General features: G+C 39.7%; 1 protein-coding gene across 3 annotated transcripts; it reads left to right on the top strand.

Annotated features, from left to right (window-relative positions):
* The first annotated feature begins 134 nt into the window (after positions 1-134).
* Positions 135-20,509, top strand: SPTY2D1 (SPT2 chromatin protein domain containing 1). 3 transcript variants are annotated; one of them, XM_006093802.3, is made up of 6 exons: positions 135-409; positions 10,232-10,346; positions 12,022-13,503; positions 14,704-14,872; positions 15,973-16,050; positions 17,273-20,509. In XM_006093802.3, exons 1-6 carry the CDS (start codon positions 350-352, stop codon positions 17,364-17,366), a joined length of 1,998 nt encoding a protein of 665 aa, XP_006093864.1. In that variant the 5' UTR covers positions 135-349; the 3' UTR covers positions 17,367-20,509. The 3 variants fall into 3 exon arrangements, with proteins under 3 accessions (XP_006093864.1, XP_023613898.1, XP_014315550.1); XM_014460064.2 differs by lacking the exon at positions 135-409 and adding an exon at positions 8,832-9,002; XM_023758130.1 differs by lacking the exon at positions 10,232-10,346.
* Positions 20,510-21,466: the final 957 nt, after the last annotated feature.

A 21,466-nucleotide genomic window follows, 5' to 3' on the forward strand; every position in this document is an offset into this window, starting at 1 on the left:
AGCCACACCCCACAGTTTACTGGGCCGCGTCTCCTTGGTCGATGAAGGACTTGGTCCCGCCCCTTTGAGCTGACGTCATTAGCCACGTACCACGTCTCTACGTGTCTCCAGCCTGAAAGCGGAAGTTACGCTAGGGACTCGCGAGCGCAGCGATGGACCTGTAAGGATATAGGCCATTTGGGGCAGGGGGCGGGCAGACCTCCTCGGACGGCGCCGGAAGTGGTCGTGCTGAGTAGAGCTAGGGAAGAAGCTGGCGAGCCAGCTCACTTGGCTGCAGCTGGCCGCCGGGGTAAGACGCCTTCTCCCTCCTCTCCGAGAGCCCTAGCCCATTCTATCCGATTCGGTCACCATGGATTTCAGGGAAATTCTCATGATAGCTTCTAAAGGACAAGGAACCAACAGCGTACCGGTAAGTAGCCGCTGGGACGCCCCTGAGATTCTAATTTTAAAGTTGGGAATGTGTATCGATCGGGCGGAACTTTGAGGCATCCGCCTCTCGGCTCCGAGAGAGGAAAGACCTGAACAGCTTTGCTTACTTTTCTTGGGCATGTACTTCTGGGAACTCGGGGTGAAGAGGGGCTTGAGACGAGGCGGGAGCCTCCCGGTGCGGGGCTTGGCCAGCCCAGGTCCCCCTGCAGCCAGGGCCGTGCGGGGTGGGTGCGTTACAGCTGCGAGGAGCTGGTGAGTGGAGTCGTGCCTGGCACACAGTGGAATCTAGCGCTTGTGTTTTCTGGCTTCGGTATAAACTTCTGCCCAGAGTGGGGAGCAAGTATGTGTATTGAAGAGTTCAGGGGTTTTAGAGACGTGGCCTGATAGCCTTTTGGCTGACTTCCCGCCGATTTTCGGGTCAAACATTTAGCGCTTTTCCCGAACAGGTTCTTCTGATTTGTGGCCCCACCCACTTCACAAACGAAGTGATTAAGTTATCATTTCCCAAGGACCACTTTTTGTGTTGGAAAGAGACATGGAGCAGATTCCACGAAATCCTAGGCTAACTTAAGCATGGGTGAGCTAGTTTGGGCTTCCGTTTACTTGTGGCCTTCCAGGTTTGTCTTTGTTTGAAATCTAGGTCTCATTTGCTTGGCAATGTTTGCCAATTCGCTGGTACTCGCCGCGGTGGTGTACGGCTTTTAAAATCGAAACACTGAAATGGTAGAGAGTGCCTGGGTTGCGGGATTGTAGCTGCTTTGCATAAGCTAATCATTTCTGGGTCCTCAGATGGTCCCCACAAGACAGCTGTAAACCGGTAAATTGCATTGTGATACCTGCGGTTTGAGCACTGAGATGTAGAACTCAAACAGCTCTCTTTTAAAGTCAATTCAGCTGGAATTTATTGCGCTCTCACTGCGGTCTGCATTTCGTAGAATTTTGTCTATATGTGTGTTTTTTCTCTCTTGTACGTTTCTTGTCTTCTGATGCTGTCCCACCCTTTTGAAAACAGTGATCTGATGATAGTAAAATAACTGGTAAATAAAACTGATATCCATTCGTTTATTATCTGTCCCCACCATCTCCATCCCAAGTACTCTTACTATTCATTCCCTTCAGCCATGACTCATTAGCTATGCAGGTTGAAGTTCTGGGCTTAAACCTTTGAAACCTTGAACAACAGAATTATTTCCTACATCTGTAAATTTCCTAGACAAGTCAATACTGAATTTTGTAGTACTGGATCTTTGCATTAGGTCCATATTTAATTCTAGATCTTCCTGAGTTTCAGTGTAGGTGAAAATGGGTGGTAATATTATCTTTGATGCCCGGGAATAGTCTGTAGGAGAATTAAATAGTCTTTGAAACACACACACACACACACAAAAATCTGTTTCACTTATTTATGCCTTCATTGGTTGATTCTTGTATGTGCTCTGATGGGGGATCGAACCCATAACTTTGGTGTATCAGGATGACACTCTAACCAACTGAGCTATCCAACCAGGACTCTTTTTTAAATTTATATACTTATTTTTAGAGAGAGAGAGATGAAGGGGGAGAAACATCAATTTGTTGTTCCACTTTTTTATGCATTCATTGATTGCTTCTTGTATGTGCCCTGACCTGGGATAAGAGTATCAGGACCACGCTCTCACCAACTGAGCTACCCAGCCAGGGCCAAGAGTTGGTCATTTCTTATTCTAAAAACCATTAGCGTCTGAGAGAAAGGCAAGTGTTGCTAGAGCAGAAGCAAATTTCAGAATATATGCATTATTTATTGACCTGCCTATGATTTGAATAAAGATTGGAAGCAGAAAGATAAACAGGTAAATTGGTGAGGTCATTTAAAATTAATAGATGAATACAGGCATATATGTTATGAAAGCATGCTTTCCCCTACCCATCCCCCAAAAGCTAGTAAGCTTAAAAGTTGGTTTAGTTAGCAGCATTATAATCCTTATCTTTTTACACACAAGAGAAACTGATGTAGAGCAAGACTTTAAATTTAATTCTTGATCTTGCTTCAACTTGATTCACCTAATTATTCTAAGTTACATTCTTCATTAGCTTGACATCAAGTCTTTTGGAGCACACCATCAATGCAAACAATGTATACATAATAAGGCCCAGGAAAAAATACTTTCTTTCTTTCTGCAGGATTCTTTATTATTTTATATTGTTGACACTATTACATGCCCCCCCTTTTATCTCTTTACCCATCTCCATCCAGCCCCTGCCCTCCCCCGCCACCATTACCACACTATTGTCTGTGTCTTTGGGTTATGCATATATGTTCTTTGGCTAATCTCTTCATCTTCTTTCATCCAATCTCTCCATCCCCCTTCCTCTGACTTCTGTCAGTCTATTCCATGTAGCCATGCCTCTGGTTCTATTTTGTTTGTTAGTTTATTTTGTTCATTAGATTCCACCTATAAGTGAGATCATATGGTATTTGTCTTTCTCTGACTGGCTTTTTTTGCTTAGATAATAATCTCCAGGTTCTGCAGGATTTTTTTTTCTTTTAAGTCAACTGGAGAGACACATTTTTTACAAAATACATATTTTTAAATTTTTGGAAACTTGTAAAATACATAGAATGTTAACATATACCTATATGCCCACACCTCACATTTAACATACATCAATATTTTGCCATATTTTTAAAAAAGATAATTTTATTGATTTTAGAGAGGAAGGGAGGAAGAGATAGAAACATCAATGATGAGAGAGAATCATTGATCAGCCACCTCCCATATGCCCCCCACTGGGGACCGAGCCCTCAACCTGGGCATGTGCCCTGACCAAGAATCAAACCGTGACCACCTGGTTCATAGGTTGCCCGCTCAACCACTGAGCCACACGGGCCAGGCGCCATATTCATATTATTTTAAAGAAATAAAGCCTAATTGATATGAAGTCTCCTAAGCCCTGTTTTCTTTCTTTCTTTTTTTTTTTTTAATTATAACATATGGTACAGTGTAATACAGGTTCTTGTGTGTGTGGTTGTTTTTTTGTTAATCCTCACCCAAGGATATGTTTCCATTGATTTTTAACCTTTTTTTTTTTTTCTGTTCATTGATTTTGAGAGTGTGTGTAAGGGAGGGGGAGAGACACAGAGAGAGAAACATTGATGTGGTTGCCTCCCACACGCGCCTCTGTGGATCAAGCCTGCAACCACAGCAGCTGACATACATGCCCTTGTCTGGAATCAAATCCAGGACCCTTCAGTCTGTAGGTGGACACTCTATCCACTGAGCCAAATTGGCTAAGGCAGTACAGATTCTTATGAAACAAATATCCTTGTAAGCCACCATCCAAATCAAGAAACATTTCAAGCCACATACACACACCCAGCTTGACATAAACTTGGTTGATTGATTGATGTTCTAGAACCAGATCTTTGCCATAATGGGCAGTGACATCATCATCCCTCTCTAGTGCATGATTCGTTTTTCCTTTTTAGCCATCTTCTTCCCTATCTTCCATTTGGATCCCGTCAGACTTGATGTTCAGATTTAGTCTTCATAGTTCCTATGGCAGACCTTTACTACTGGAAGATACCACTAGCATTGATTAGAATGAAATCCAAGGGAGGCTAAAATCTAAAACACCTGTACAGCCACTTCCAACTCTTTGCAGGGCTTTATTTTTAAGAGGTGTCTGTTGTCTTCTGACTTGAGAATTAATGAACATTTATTTCCCTATGGGACATCTTTCTTTTTTCTGTTGTTTTCTTTTTAAACGAACTAGTTATTTTTATAATGTTTTAGTTAAAACAAAGAAAGGATTGCATCATGCCTAGAAATATTTGGCACACTATATTTCCCAGTGGGAAACTGAATGCAGAATAACAGCTGATCAAGGTGATGTAACCAGTCATTGTCATTAGCTCTGCTTATATTTAAACAAGAAAAGACTTTTGTAACCTTATACTTAAGATTTTTCCCCCTGCCTTCCTCTAGCAAAAACAAAGCATTTGTCTTGTTTTGATAGAATAGTAGAGCTTAGATTATGGATTCTTCTAGGTTTCAAGGAGCTATATTTAATGGCTTGTAGTGCATGAGACAGGTTACATGATCTTTCACAGTGAGACTGTGAACATCATCTCAGACAAGATAATAGTCGCTCTGATGTGACCCTCAAACCAAAAAGTAAAGGGGAAGCCTTCATTTGGTGCCAGATATATAAGGATTTGGGGGGCTATGGCTCCTTGAGAAAAATAGAGGTACTGAAAATGGAGCCCAGGAACTCTAACTGGGATGGAAGTTACAGATGTCTTCAGGAGCTAGATATTGTAAATTCTTGAAGTAGTCTAGATACAAAATGATCAGTGACAAAGCGCCACATATTCCAAAGAAACCCACTATATATTACAGTAGTTATATTTCCTTTTAAAGAACAGTATGAGCCCCGGCCGGTTTGGTTCATTGGTTAGAGCACTGGCTCTCGGACCGAAGGAGCATAAGTTCCATCCCTAGCCCCAGTTCGGGCACCTGCAGGAGGCAGCCTATTGCTCTCTCGCTCTCTCTCTCTCTCTCCCTCTCTCCCACTCCTTCACTCCCTCCCTTCTCTCTAAAAATCAATGGAAAACATATCCTTCGGTGAGGATTAATAAATAAATAAATAGTATGAGCCAACAATAAAGTTTCTACAAACTATCACTTTGTAAAACTTGATCTATAATCTTTGTAACTGGATTGCTCCCTATTCTTGGATCTGAAGATGACTTTTCCAGTGCCTAGAAATATGGATTTCTAGCCTAGAGCTATACTTCTCAACCAGTATTTTAGTGAAAGGGTCTTTTTTTTTCTTAATCCTCAACTGAGAATATGTTGTTATTGATTTGAGAGAGAGAAACATTAATCAGTATTGCTTCCCATATGTGAACGGCTGGGATCAAGCCCCAACCTAAGTAAGTGCCCTGACCAGGAATGGAACCTGCAACCTTTTGGTGTGCCAGGTGATGTTCCAACCAACTGAGCTACCTGGCCAGGGCTAGGGAAAGGGTCTTTTAGAAACCAACATCCCCACAGAAATTATTTCTCTTCCTCATCATTACCTAGATAATCTCTTTCTGAATAATAATAGCAATAGCAATAAACATTTACTAGTATAGTGCTTACTCTGTGCTAGGCATTATATACATATTAATTAATTTAACCATTATAATAACCATATAAGGAAAGTTGTTTTACAGATGAGACCCAGAGAGATGTAGAAACCAGCGTCACACAGCTAATAAAGAGACAGGGCTAGTAATGGCAGAGCAGAGAATCTAATCCAGACGGACTGGCTGCAGAGTTCATTCTGTGGAAAGAACTGTGTTGAATGAGGAAAGTGTGTCATCTATACAGCCTGGACCACTGCACCCATCCAGCTCCCTATCCAACTCCAGGCTAATGGGAGAGATATTTAAAGACCAAATCGACAGCATTTGAAACTGGTGAATAGTGAAAATTTTGGCCTGTTAGGGAGAGTGCCATCATGGTTAACAGAAACAGTCTGAGAGTGAGGGAAGAGAAAGGTCAGTGGTGGACCTGTTTGAGGTAATGGTACTGTCCAAGAGGTAGATGGAAATTAGGGAATGGCATTTAAGATTGAGGTTAGAACTAGAGATATAAATGTTGGAATTAAATTAGAAGTGAGGCATGTTGTAGTGGGAACACTTTTGGACCTGCCTGAGACCTAGATGCTAATTCAGACTCTGTCTGCTACAAACTGGAAATACATGGTTGTCCTTCCTGGGGCATTTCTTTATTTTTATATCTTTAATATATTTTTATTGATTTCAGAGAAGGAGGAATAGGGAGAGAGAGATAGAAATATCAATGATGAGAGAGAATCATTGATCAGCTGCCTCCTGCATGCCCCCTGCTGGGGATCAAGCCTGCATGTGTCCTTGATCGGAATTGAACCCAGGACTCTTCAATCTTCAGGCCAATGTTCCATCCACTGAGCCAAACCAGCTAGGGCTTCCTGGGGCATTTCTAACATAGAGGTTGGACTAGAGGCTCTGAAGTATCTATCTGATATTTCATTTTATAATCAGGTATATTATAAACAAAATAATAGTAAATTTTACATGTAATGCCATAGCAATCCTGAATAGCAACTTTTTGGTTTTATACAGGTTTCATATGCACAATCCTACAGCACATCATCTGTATACTGTATGGTGTGTTCACCACCCAGGTCAAGTCTCCATTCATCACTATTTATCCCTCCCTAAACCCTCCTCCACCTTCCCACCCCACCCCCAATTTTCTTAATATGACCCTGACAGTATAGTCCAGGGGTCCTCAAACTTTTTAAACAGGGGGCCAGTTCACTGTCCCTCAGACGGTTGGAGGGCCGGACTATAGTTTAAAAAATAAACTATGAACAAATTCCTATGCACACTGCACATATCTTATTTTGAAGTAAAAAAACAAAACGGGAACAAATACAATATTTGTATTTGCATGTGGCCCGCGGGCCGTAGTTTGAGGACCCCTGGTAGTCTCAATGCAAGGAACACATATGTTTTAAAGTGACTTAGTGTGTTCTAAGTCTGTTGCCTTTAAAATTATAAACCTTGGCAAAATCTCCGATACTGTTTTTAAATGGTATAAGCTTCACTGTTGTGGATCATTCATTGGGGTCCAGCAAATGACTGAGTTGGCTTGCAGTATAATGAAATGGATATGCTTAAGATGAAAGAAACTCTGGTCCAGCTGCTTTTCATGAAGCTGAAATAATGAAGCAGCCTGGTGAGTTGAATCAGATTCAGTATTGGTGGGAGCATCTTGATGTGCTGCTGCTAGAGTTAAATGTGACCATCTGATGTAGGGGAAAGTGCCAAGCAGTTCTGCCTTATAACTAGAATATGTTGTAATTCCAGCTTGAGGCTTTCTTCAACATTTTTATTGTGATATAATCCACATAGCATAAAACCCACCCACTTAATGTGTAAAAGTCATAGAGTTGTGCATCCATCACCAATATCTGATTCCAGAACATTTTCATCTTCCTCAAAAATAATTCCTTACCTTTTAAGCAGTCATTTCTCCCCCATTCCCTTCTCCACTCAGCCCTGGCAACTACTAATCTACTGTATGGGTTTGCCAATTCTGGACATTTCATATAAATAAAATCATATACTCAGTGTAACATTACATAGTGATAGATATCATAAAATAAGGTAAAATGATTAGGCCTTAAATAAGTGATTATACAAAGTATATAAGATTTTCTTAAGTTTTGAAAACCCCCATGAATTTTTACTTGACTCTCTTAAGTTTGAAAATAGACACCTTCAAAGGCCAAGAGAATACCTTTTGGAGAATGCTTTCTAAGCTGGTTCCTAACATCCTTGAACTGAGAAATTATAATTATTTCTCTGGCTTAACTAATTAAGAGATAATTAGTTTCTATGCCCATTAATGCTTCAACAAGGGTATCATTTTAATTCTTTTGGAGTAAAAGCAGAATATCCTAGAAGTTAAAAAAAATGACAATTATATAAGTAAATTTAAATGATGGTAATGTAATTTTATTCTGTAGTCAATGTTGACTTTTCTATTAACTTATATAAAGTGCAGGCCAGGCTGAGGGACCCCCTTCTCCCCACCCCCCCCATGCATGAATTTCATGCACCGGGCCTCTAGTAAATAATAATACAGATGGTATACTAAAAGGAGAAAAATCATGAATATGGTATGAGAATGTCTGAAGCTTGGTAAACACTGTGTTAAATTGTGCCCATTGACATTGTTTTCCTTTTGGGTACCTCTATTCAGTGAAGAGTCGATTTGCTACTAGTCATAATCCCATTACCTATCCCAAGTCCCAGGTTAAGAAGAAAGATATTTATCCTGAAACCAGGTTAGGAAGTGCTCATTGTTATAATATCTAGATAACAAACCAATCCTATTTTAAATAATTAACGCTGCCCTGGCTGGTGTGGCACAGTTGGCTGGAGCATTGTCCCATACTCCAAAGGTGGCAGGTTCGATTCCGATCAAGGTTCCATCTCATCAGGGCACATTGGGAGGCAACAGATCAATGTTTCTGTCTCACATCAGTGTTTCTCGCTCTCCCCCTCTCCTTTCCTCTCTCTAAAAATCAATTAAAATAAAAAAGATTCTCTAAAAATAAATAAATGAATTAACACTAACCTGTATATTGGCATTTTTCTGTGGGAAACACTGTATATAAGCTTTGATTTGGCAGACAAATCTATTCTTGTAAACCAGGACAATTTTATATACCTAGTTGGGTAAACAATGTGCTCCTTCCCTTAAGTCTCCCTTTACCTCTCCTTTTCTCCTTAAGTGGATTGGGGATAAGGATTTTTATTATTATTATTATTTATTTATTTTAAGGATCTCATTATGACTCAGCCAAGGGGACTGGGAAAGAACTCTGGATGCTGTTGGGATTTCTCTGTCAGGGATGTGTCAGTTCTCAGCATTGTTATTATGCAGGATTTTCAGGTTGGTTAGGGCCTGCTTCCTTGGCCAGTTGCTTCTAGACTGACTTAGCTGGAACTTCAGCCTGTTTCAAGATGCCTTGTATTTGACAGCCATCTGGTAAGCATGGATCCTTTGGCTTTCCTCCAGGAATTTCATACCCACTTTAGGAATTACTTTTTGGTTCCTATGTATCTGAATTTGTTCTCAGAGTTAGTGTTTCGTTTTTAACTGATACAGCAACAGGTTCAATGGATAAGAATGTCATCTGCTTAATAAGACAAATGAGGGAGGGCACTTGAAACATCTTCTTTCCTAGCCTATACATTTAATGTGGGATGGTCCTAGAGATGAATCATCTCAGTCTGAGTTACTAGCTGTTTATCACACTTCTTTAATGATAGTTACTTATAAAATGGAAATGTTTTTCTTTTCACAGTTCAAATTAACAATATTCTAGTGTTAGTCATTTCCTGATGCAGTTACATAAAAAATGAAGCCCAGAGAAATGTCATCTGTGCCAGGATAATGTTAGCACTTTTTGGGTGGTCAGAGTAAAATCTGTGTTTCATGTTGTAGGCAAAACTATGTAGCCATGTGTCCCTATTAGAAAATCAGCTGGAGTAGGGTACTTAGGAAAGAATATAGGTGTGAGTAGTAGTTTTTTCTGCTTGTTTGAAAAGTTGGACTTGAAATGCTTAATTCTGAAGAAGGCTGATTTTTAAAAAATGTATATTGATTGGTGATGGCAATCTTTAGTCTACTCATTCAAATGTTAATCTCTTTTAGAAACAATGTCACAGATACACCCAGAAATTAAGTTCTACCCGCTACTTTTCTGGGAATCCCTTAGCCTAGTTAAGTTGACACAAAAAATTAACCATCACAGTTCACAGTACACTGTTGCCTGAAATTGGGTCTCTCTTCTGAAAGGGGGCTCACAGGCTGTCATGGAGCCCCAGCCGAAGATGCCTAATAGTTCTATTTTTTATGAACCTTCACCTCCAGGAAGGCCTCATTGTATGGAGAAGGCTGATTTTTTAATATCAGAATTTTAAAGCAGTGTGTTCTAAGTGGTGGTTTTTTTTTTTTTTTCAGCCTGGACTGAATTTCTCATTTATGCATTATTTGGGATGTTACAGAAAAACTGCACATAAAATTAGTCATATTTAGCCTGAACCTTTATGGCTAAGCTTTAATGTGGGTTATTTGATGTCTTAATTATTCAGAATAGGTATTTCAGTCAATACTTAAACCTCTCTATTGCTTGCCACAGTGCCTTACACCTAATAGACAATATATTTTTAAAGTTGAATTGATTATAACTTTTACTTTTTTTTTTTTTGTAGAAAAGGTATAGTTTGGCAGTGGGTCCTGCCAAAAAAGACCCAAAAGTTAAGGGTGTCCAGTCAGCAGCTGTACAAGCTTTTCTCAGAAGAAAAGAGGAGGAGCTCAGACGAAAAGGTACGTTATCTCTAGCCTTATTCTCAATTTTATTTTGTTGTTGGTTTTTTTGTTCTGTTTGTTAGTCTTCCGGTGAGGATATTTTTTTCATTGAGTTTAGGGAGACTGGGAAGGAGAGAGGAACATTGATGCGAGAGAGTCAGATCAATTGGTTGCCTTCCATGAGGGATCCAATCTGAAATTCAAGTAGTACGTCCCTTGACCGGAATCAAAACCGCCATCCTTCTGTGCATGGGCAGTCTAACTACTGAGCCACGCCGGCCAGGACTTATCTCAATTTTAAAGTCTTCTACCTTCACAGCTAGCTTATACTTAACCAATAGATATTCGTAATAACATAACAGGCTAATGGATTTGTTGTGTATGTGTATGAATCAACTGTATTTATTTATAGCAGTATATACATTGTGTGTTTTTATTGATTTCAGAGAGGAAGGGAGAGATAGAAACTTCAATGATGAGAATCATTGTTCAGCTGCCTCCTGCGCGCCCCCTACTGGGGATCAAGCCCACAACCTGGGTATGTGCTCTGACCGGGAATCAAACCATGACCTCCTGGTTCATAGGTCAACACTCTACCACTGAGCCGCACCAATCGGGTCATGTTCTTGCATTGATCATTTGTATGGGTGTTATCTTTTATTCCCCCTTAAATAAAAGCTTTTTGGGAAAAGCGATATCTTCTGAATCTGCTTCTAGCCTATTTTGTATTTTAATTTTTTGGTTATTATTAAAAGTATTATCTAAAAAATTAAAATAGAGGCAATTTTTGAAAACTAGTAAACTCAAGAAGTAATTTTACTTCATGAGAAGGAAACTGATTTAATAAGTTTAAGTATTCATTGATTCTAATAACTATTAAATTGATACTAATGTTCCCTTAACTTGGTATATTTGGTATGAACTATTTTCTATATTTAAAGTTAAAAGTCAAGTCTCTCGCTTAGTCATATAGAAAAACCCATATGTAACCCACTCATTGTATTCAGATGACTCAACTAATACTCATTCAAATGACTTTCTCATTTGATTCCTAGATGTCTTCAAACTGTATTGATTTTTGTGTGTGTGCTTTTTAAATATATTTTTATTGATTTCAGAGAGGAAGGGAGTGGGAGAGAGAGAGAGAGAAAGAAACATCAATGATGAGAATCATTGATCAGCTGCCTCCTGCACGCCCCCGACCTGAGATCGAGCCCGCAGCCCAGACATGTGCCCTGACCAGGAATGGAACTGTGACCTCCTGATTCATAGGTCAATGCTGAACCACTGAGCCACGCCGGCCAGGCTGTATTGGTGTTTTTTATTGTTTTTTGTTGTTAATCCTCACTGGAGGATATTTTTTCCATTGATTTTAGAGAAAGTGGAAGGGACAGGGAAGGGGAGAGGGGTGAGAGGAAAACATCGATGTGAGAGAGCCACATTAATTGGTTGCCTCCTGTGTGTGCCCCAACTGGAGCAGGTAACCTGCAACTCAGATACATGCCCTTGACCAGATTCAAACCCATGACCCTTCAGTTTGTGGACCGACACTCTAATCACGGAGCCACGCCAGCCAGGGCCAAACTATATCGTTTCAAACTACATGTTGCTTATGTTTTGGCCACCAACTGATTGCTTATAAACATACTGTTATCTTGAGACCTTAAAATATGTTCTTTTTTGTCCCTTTTAGCCTTAGAGGAAAAAAGGAGAAAAGAAGAACTAGTGAAAAAGCGAATTGAGTTAAAACATGACAAGAAAGCAAGAGCTATGGCCAAGAGGACAAAGGACAATTTTTATGGTTACAATGGGGTTCCTGTTGAGGAAAAGTCAAAGAAAAGACAGGCAATGGAAAGCCATGGTCAGGGAACAGACCAAGAGTATGAGATGGAAGAAGAGGAAGAATTCTTAGAATACAATCAAGCAGCATCAGAGCAGGAGTATGAAGAAGAGCAAGAACCTCCTCCCAAAGTTGAAAGTAAACCAAAGGCCCCCCTTAAAAGTGCCCCACCACTCATGAACTTCACTGACTTACTCAGGCTGGCTGAGAAAAAGCAGTACGAACCAGTGGAAATCAAGGTGGTGAAGAAAACAGAAGAGCGGCCTATGACTGCACAAGAACTTAGGGAGCGAGAATTTCTTGAACGAAGGCATAGGAAAAAGAAACCTGAGGCAGATGCAAGACTACCTCCAACCAAAAAGGCACCCTCTCAGACAGAAAGTATGGGCACAAAACCTAGCAGAGTTTCTGGGAACAAGCATCCTTCTTCCAAGGGTACTCCCCTTCCTCGTGATGAGAAGAAATCCAGACCCAGCGCAGCTAATGAGAAACATTTAGGTTTGTTTTCATCCAAATCCATGCCAGGAGAGAGGACCAAAGCAGGATCTAGCAACTGCTCCCAACCCTCGCTTCGGAAGGACCATGACAGGCCTGTTTTCAATGGGGGTGGAAAGACCCACTCGAGCACCTATTCACCAAGTGTCCCAAAGACTTCTGCTAAAGGGATGCAGAAATCTGTTACTGAGCACAAAGCCAAAAAATCTCCTCCCCATCCTAGCCATTCCAGACCTGGACCCGTGGTCACCCCACATAAGGCTAAGAGTCCAGGTGTCAAGCAGCCAGGCAGCAGTTCCAGCCTAGCTCCTGGGCGGCCCAGCACAGTGAGTGTTCGGCCTACAGTTAGTTCTGGCTCCGTGCCCAAGCGCCAGGATGGCAGCTCCAGCTCAGGACCTGAGCGATCAGTCAGTGGGACCAAGAGGCCAGCCAGTGACTCAAATCCTCCTAGAAGGACAGGTGGCTCTGGACGACCCATCAGTGGCTCAGGTGGTTCTGGGAAGTCAGTGGTCAGCTCTGGTGGCCCTGGGCGGCCTGTGCACAGTCCACATGACCGACGACCAATGAGTGGCTCAGTGCCCCCCGGGCGGTCAGTCAGTGGCCCGGGGCGATCAGTAAGTGGCTCAGTTCCAGCTGGACGGACTGTCAGTAGTTCAGGCCCTGGAAGACCAGTGAGCAGCTTGGGACCTGGGCGAATAGTTAGTAGCTCAGGTCCCCCCCATAAGCCCAAATGCACTGTTGTCTCAGAAACAATATCTTCTAAGAATATCATTACCCGGCCCAGCAATGGACAGATGAATGGAATGAAGCCTTCCTTGGCTGGCTACAGATCTGCCCAAGGTAAAATTGCCCCTCCCTAAGAGTTTCTACTTGTCACTAGGAAATTGGAAAACACCCCTTTTAAAAATATAACCAGGGACCCTGTAATCCTTCTATGTGCCCTTTAATGTATTCGTATGTTGACAGAATCCTGGTTTGTTTGTGGGTTTTTTTTGTCTGTGCCCGAGAATTCCTTTAGTGATCATAGCTTGGAAAAGTCTTTAGAAAGAGACTTATCTAGGTCCTGTGTGTTTATCCCAGTAATGTCTCCAAGTTTAATAACCTTAGCTCTGTGATTTGTAAGACAGTGAGTGTATATGCCTAAATCGTTCAACATTGGTTCTCCACCGAGAATGATTTTGATCCCTAGTGAACATTTGGCAATGTCTAGAGATATTTTTGATTGACACAACTGGGGATGGGATGCTACATAGCATCTGTTAGACAGAAGGCGGGAATGCTGCTATTATCCTACAATGCACAGGACAGCTTCCTCATAACAAAGAATTATCCGGCCCAATATGTCAGTAATGCCGAAGCTGAGAAAGAAGCTTTGAGCTAATGAGGCAAGCCATGCATATTAAAACTTTAGAAGAACAAAAGGAGTGTCTGTAATCAAGGACAAGAAAGCAGTCTCCAGATGCCGGTCTATTGGTCGGTGTCAGTCTTTTGCTAAAATTTTAATCAGTCTTTTGGAAAAATGACAAAAATAAGGATAATATAGTGAATTTTTCCTAAAGTCAAACTTTACTCAGTTTGAACAGTTACCCATAATTCTGAGAATCTTTCCTACTTTGTTGGACTTTTTATAAATATAAGGACATTAATGGTGATAATAGATAGTAGATTGTTACCTATGGTGTCTTGTTTTTGCAAAATTAAAAGTTAGTGATCCTATAGCTATTTGTAATTTTTTTAATGTTGCCAATTTAAGTCCAGAAGAATGGAAACTACTAAGCTAGAAAATGTAAGACACAGTAAGTCCTGGGATATACAGGAATTCTATTCCTTGTGGATACCGTGAAGCATCAGGGATGATGGAGGAATGACTCCATGCCGTGCACTAGCCTCCTGGCTCAGGTTTTTGAGAAGACCATCTTAATGACTTCTCAGAATGTCAGTTTACATAGAACTTTGTTGAAACTATTATTATTTTTGGGGGGAGCGGGGGACTATTTCAAGTTTTAATGCTCTTATAAATAATGGCTTTTCTGTTCTTAGGTCCTCAAAGGCTTCCCTTCCCTAGTGGTTACAAAAGACTGCGAGACTGTGAAGAGGAGGAAGATGAGGACTATGACTCTGAAATGGAAGATTTTATCGAAGATGAAGGAGAATCTCAGGAAGAAATATCCAAGCACATTCGCGAAATCTTTGGCTATGACCGAAAAAAGTAAGGCCAAAGAAGATTTATATATATACTTTTCATCTTGAATAACTCATACAAAGAGAAAAAATAAACATTAATAGTTGAGGTATTGAATACAATTCTTAGCTAGGAATTCTTGCATGATTTAGCTTTACTTCTTTAGTATTTATTATTTAAGAATTAACTCAGAATTATTTGTGTAGCTCTTTGCATGAGTGCCAAAAACTATCCCCTTTTTAAAAGTTTTCTTTAAGATGTATATTTAATGTGAGTAAAGCACTGTGGTATGGTAGAAAACAGATTGGCTTTGAAATCAGAAAGCCATCCACAAAGCTATGTTGAAAGCTGATCTGACACCTGCTTTTCTTTGGTGTAAAGAACTTTGCTACTCAAAAGTGTGGTTCCCTGGACCAACAGCATTGGTATCACCTGGAAGCTTGTTAGAAATGCAGGCTCTCAGGCCCCACTTCAGATCTACTGAGTCCAAATCAGCTTTATAAGGTTCCTAGGTGATATGCACATTAAAGTTTGAGAAGCAGAGGAAAGATCAGGGTTTGAGTGGAAGTTCCACCACTTGTTAGCTAGGTAAACTTGAGTAAGTTATTTTATGTAAAATGATATTTGGAAGGATTAAATGAAGTAGTATGTGTATAGAACAGAAAGGTTGTACCACATTAGTTAAGCTATGTATTCTTGGTCAAGCCATTAACCTATGTGCTTCAGTCTCTGTTCTAAAAGTCCTTCCCTACCTCATGATGGTCATAAAGTTCAAATGAAATATATACAAAATAATTTTCACATATATTGTGCTTTCAGGATTTTAATATAAACTATCACGTAAGTAGAGGTGAGTTGAGTAAGCATTGGATTGATACCTTCATCAGCATTAGATTCAGGAATAGTTGCCTCTGGGAGTAATAAGGGCTCATTTAATTTGTCTTTACTTCAGAAATCCACCTCTACCCATCCTTTGCTCCCCTATTCCCTGCCAAGTGAGGAGGAGGAACCCTAAGTGTGTTTGATTTAGTTGTAAAGATGTTGCTTTTAAAAACAGCAGGATTTAGTTCCTTTAGAAAATTGAATTTTTGTTATTTTTTTAAACAATTTTGATTCCCTCTCTTCAGATACAAAGATGAAAGTGATTATGCCTTACGTTACATGGAGAGTAGTTGGAAAGAACAGCAGAAGGAAGAAGCAAAGAGGTAAGCAAAAAACTTACATTTGTATTGGCATGTCCTAAAAACTCCTATTTGCTGCTTCTAGTTGTACCATTGGGAACAAGGGCTTTGGGCCACACAATTCTGAATTCCAGTCCTGCTTACTTGTTGTGGGGCTTTAGACAAATTCCTTAGCTTTTCTAATTCTTGTTTTCTTGTTTGTAAAATGAGAATATACTGTTTTTACTGCTTGGGGTATTGTGAGGATTAAGATAATGTTGACACATTGCCTAGGGCAGTGCCTCATCCATGTAGGCACATAACTGTTTGAAGCCACCTCTGATCCCAGCATAGCATGGTCTTGGTTTTTTTGTTCCCCATCCTGATTCCCTTTGACATCAGACACATCTCAGTCGTGCCTAACCTGTGCCACTGCTGGACTCAGGGACCTGATGAGGGATATTAAATTCCCTCTGTCTGATTCCCGTTTGGCTACCTGGTAATGAAAATTTCTTGGGTAGAGGTAACCAATGATTACTAGTACTTGGTTTATAGCATTTACTTGGTGAAATAATTGACTTCAGTCTCAACCTAGAACATTAAACCTTAAACCTTTTTCTCCCTCTTGCCTTTCCTTGTCCTGTGACTAGGTATCAAGCTAAAGTGTTGGTAAGGGACAAGCATGGAATGTTATGTTTTTTTTGTATAAGTATTTTTTTTTTTACTTTATTACTTTAAGAGGAAAATAAAATTTTGAGGTGGTGAGGTCTTTTTTAAAAATATATATTTTTATTGATTTTAGGGAGGGGGAGAGATAGAAACATCAATGAGAGAGAATCATTGATCGGCTGCCTCCTGCACACCCCCTACTGGGAATCAAACCATGACTTCCTGGATCATAGGTCGATGCTCAAACCACTGAGCCACAGCAGGCAAGCTGTGATGTCTTTTTTCCACTATAATTTGAGGCAATGGCATGGCTCTTGGTAGTAATTTTGAGTACATACTACATTCCATCTGAGCTCTCAGTGGAAATTTCATTCTTGCTTTTTAAAGAAAGTAGAATCTTTGTCCTACCCTATATAAGCAGCTGGCTTATGGGGGGGCGGCAGAGCAGATTTTTGTGGATGACCTGCTGCTCTCCCATACTACCAGCAGTATTGGAATAAACAGTCCTTTTCTGAAAAGAAAAGAAGGGAAGGGAAGGGAAAGCAATTTCATGTACATATATTGACAAATACCATTTTTTCTTTTCCTTTTTTGACAGTTTAAGACTAGGTATGCAAGAGGACTTAGAGGAAATGAGACGGGAGGAAGAAGCAATGAAATGCCGAAAGGTCAAGAAGCTGAAAAGACGTTAGCTGCTGCTTTTATTTATTTTTGTGAAACTCTGGAGACACTCTACTGCAAAGAAGTCCTGCCTTCGGACTGAAGAAGCCCATTCTCATTTTAGATTTATACTTGGGTCCTCAAGGACAAGGAATGGATATTGTATATTTTGAGCATAAAGTATTTTCAAATACTTTCCGGGGTGAAATCTGTAGTGCAGATGACATAATGCCCAGTGAGTGCTCTTAGGAAGGTAACTGCTCACAGGTGCCGGCCTTGATCCTGATGAGCTGTGCACTCTAATGTGGGCCCACTCAACAGTCAGCCAATCTTCTTTTGTTCCTTTGCTATTTTAAAAAGGAAAAAAGATTGCTTCTTGACTTCCATAATTCTGTTGATGGGTGAGTAGGGCAATGGTTGGCTCCCAATCAAACTTATTTTGTCTTTTTATGAGGAATCTGGCCCTTCCATGAATGTTGCCAGCAATAAAGTGACCTGTTCTAATCTATATGTTTGGATTGAGAACTTGAAAATGTAGAGTAGGCTTTATAATTATATGGATGTCATCTCTGTGACTTTGAAGTAAAAAGTAGAATAAATTATATTGTATTCTATATTCATGGATTGGATGCTGAGCATTCTTATTCACTGATTTAGGTGATTAGGCAATTAACCAAAAAAATTTCAATTTAAAAAACAAGCTATGCCATTTGGTATAAGAATATTCTTTTCCAAGTTTTCCTTTCAGATTTATTGTAAAATAGACAATGTTACTGTGCTGAATTTTATCTAAAAAGTCATTTTATATTGAAGAAAAAATATTTTATTCAAAGATTAGAGTTGAAAGAGTAATAGCTTAAAAAATAAGCAAGTGACACGTGACTCCCTTACTCCTCCATTATGAAGATACTTTGGAATCCAAGGTGCCCTTGTATCTCTTGATGTTAATGACTTTGCATTTTTATCTTTAAATTCCTTAGCAATTAATGGCAAAAACCAAAAACTAAATTCATGTGTATCAAGAGCACCACTGCCTCTTTTTACTCATATTGCACTTTTATTTCAAACTATGCACTGTGAAGAGATTGTTTCCCCAAGTTGAAAAGGATGTTTCCTGCTACTGGTGGTGTTCTGGGCTGTGGAACTTGCTTCCTTACCTTTCTTCAAGTCCTCTCTATTGACTTGAGCTCTCTTAAGCCTCAAATGCAAGCAATTCTCAGTCTGACTTAGGTTCTAGCTGGAGAGAAGCTAAGTCTCAAGGAAAGTCAGTGACAGAAAATGAGATATGCTGATGATAGAGAGCACTTGTCCTTGATGCTAAATGTGGAGGGTTGGGGACAGAGGGACAAAAGCTTACAGAACACTTCTACAATAAAGGTTGTGGCTACTTTAGGCTGTTGGATGGTAGTAGAGGTTGTCCTACAAAATCCTTACTATTCAGTAGGTCCAAAACTTGTTTTGTGGTATTACTTTTTATTAAAAATCTTTCTTCTTCAAGTTTGGGTATTATACGTGACCATTTTTAGCCTTCCTTAATGAGTTGACCATGTGACTCAGTCCCTTATCCTGACTCATTTTGAATTGAGTTTCACACTTTGAAAGTGCAAGGATTTAATTTTGAAGTTGAGTCCAATGAAAGGTGTCTTCATCACTAGGAATAGCACCCTTCCTAATGCTCCACATAGACTGTTACACTGGTGGCAGAAAATCCTATTAACTGCCTCACAGATCTCAAATACCTTCAGTCCAGTGAAATTGGTTTGAGGGTAGTGTGATGTTCCATGTAATAAAACAGATTTGGACATTATTTCCTTTGCTGCCATGTACTTCCTCCACCCCTTCAAATTCATTTTTCTTGGATAAATTTTTTTCAATATTCAGACTCTTTGAAATTGGCAATTACAATCAAGTGCTTGTCACAGCGGAAAGATTCTTGGCGGCTTGAAGTTTCCTAGCACTTTACTCAATGACATGTGTACAGAAAGGCACCATTGTGCTAGATAGAAGTTCCAGAACTTGGTAAGAAGTCAGGTTGTGTCCTTATGCGTCTGTCACTTCTGAGTGTTTCCTCTCTAATATGGATGTTGAATTTTAGTAATCTGCAACATCAACATTATAAAAGGGCACTTCTGTGGTTCTTTTTTTTTTTTTTTTTTGAAAAGTTCTGAGTCTTTTAAATTAATCTTGGCCTTGTTTCCAAATCCTGTCTTCCACTTTATTCTGTAATTCCTGACCACAAAGTTCACAAACCTTTGAAGAAACTGGAATGGGCTGTTATTTTATCAAAGTTTACAAATTAAGTGCTTGATTTTCAATGTATCCTCCGTTTTGACTTTCAGATTTTATTAATTCAATATTTGAAGATGTGCCTTTTATTGGATAATGTTAATGCACGAATGTAGTAATGTTATTTCACGGTTGTAATAATGTTACATGATCATGGGTGTGGTATTCTCTAACAGATGACGTGAAAGGAAAGTAGTTTTCATAAAACTCGTATGCCTCTGATTGCACAGTCCCGCTTGCTTTTGATGGTTGCTATGTCAAAGCAAGGGCACTTTCTTTTAAGGCTACTTTCAGGACTTGTCTTTGTATTGTCTCTATACTATAAATGCAGTTATGTCCATTTGGAGGGCAGGGTACCACATGTCACAGGCAGCCTTACATGTGTGCCGTGAAAAGGTTCAAAGACTTAACAAAAAAGAAAGTCTATGGGAACTCAAAATTTCATTTTTTTAAATGTAATCCCCAAGATTTTCTCCAAGAAATAAATTACTGTTTTGTATTTTGTAACTTAAAAGCAGCTACTGGTACATTTCTGAGATATAGCAGGAGACCAAAACATGTTTGGAAAGAGAATAAATATATGAAGAGAGATGGTTGGTTTATTTTCAATGTGCTGAATATATTAGACTATTTATTTTATGAGTGAATGTGATGAAATAAATATTCAGGTTTTAGTGTATGATTAAGAATGGGGTATATAGGTTTCTTTAAATCCATCATTTCTTTTACATAAACATTGTTTCTAAACAAGTTTAGAAACATTTACATAGCTTAGCTTGTTAACCTGGTGCTGTTGACCTGCAAGAGAATCTACTTTTGCACATACAGGTGAAAGTTTTGCAATTTATGTATAAAAGAAATTGTAGGCATTAAAAATATTTTATTGATATCTCCCTGGTTTGCACTTATTTACCAAAACTCATATTCCTTTATCATCACCCTGAACATATTTCCAGCTGGAAACCCCAGTAGACTCATCAGACTTCAGAGATGGGGTTTGTCTCCTTATACACATGCCTCTGTTCGTTCTCCCTTATACATTCACATCTGTTCAGACCCTACTAGTGACATATCATCTCTCCCACCAGCTTCCAGAAGGCACCCAAGTTAGGAGAACTGTTTGGAGGTGTACTCTGAACTGGAGGGAAAAAGAACTGGGTATATACTTATCAAGAAAAGCAAGCTCTGATCCCCTATAATAAGACCTGAGATGAATCTTTAGGAATATATACATGAGGCACAACCATGCAGCCGAAGAATGCAGTCACTTCATGAAATATGTTGAGACTAAGTCATAAGTACAAGAGATGCTAGTATCCTAGGTTGAGAAATTACAAAGTTTTGCTTATGGGTTTTGAATTCACATTTCCTTCCACACACACACACAAAGGCTAATCCATTCAGTGCATAGAGCCACTTACAAAATAGTTCAGCAAATCTGTACCAAATAGGCATCAACAAAATGTGTACATAACCAAAAGATATGCTGGTAAGGGTGCACTCCTGACAATGGAACTCTATCAGTCATCCAAGCAGCCACAGAATGGGAACAACTTACACATTTTATTTTAAAAGTACTATGTTTACTCCTGTTAGAGCTGTTCCTCCCTCCCCATCTCCCCTTAGGGTCAGAAAGCTCCAAATCACTAGAGGGCTTATTCAGAATAACCTAAGGCTCAGACACCCAGCTAACTGGGTAGATCTCATACTTAGTTTCCATCCTTGGTCTCATAAACTCAAACTGCATCATAATGAGGACTAAGCAGTTAGCTTTTGTTTCTACACTTGCCTGTTTAAGCAGCAGTCAGTGCAAAAAGAATCATCAGGCCACTTCTTTGGCTATACA

Source organism: Myotis lucifugus, unplaced genomic scaffold (genome assembly GCF_000147115.1).
Source record: "Myotis lucifugus unplaced genomic scaffold, Myoluc2.0 scaffold_124, whole genome shotgun sequence".
NCBI lineage: Eukaryota > Metazoa > Chordata > Mammalia > Chiroptera > Vespertilionidae > Myotis > Myotis lucifugus.

Bases quoted from the DNA above. Each gene is read 5' to 3' on its own strand.
- SPTY2D1 (XM_006093802.3), top strand. From the start codon at position 350: ATGGATTTCAGGGAAATTCTCATGATAGCTTCTAAAGGACAAGGAACC. The intron at 10,347-12,021 runs GTACGTTATCTC...TGTCCCTTTTAG, and splicing joins GGAGGAGCTCAGACGAAAAG to CCTTAGAGGAAAAAAGGAGA. The intron at 13,504-14,703 runs GTAAAATTGCCC...TTCTGTTCTTAG, and splicing joins TGGCTACAGATCTGCCCAAG to GTCCTCAAAGGCTTCCCTTC.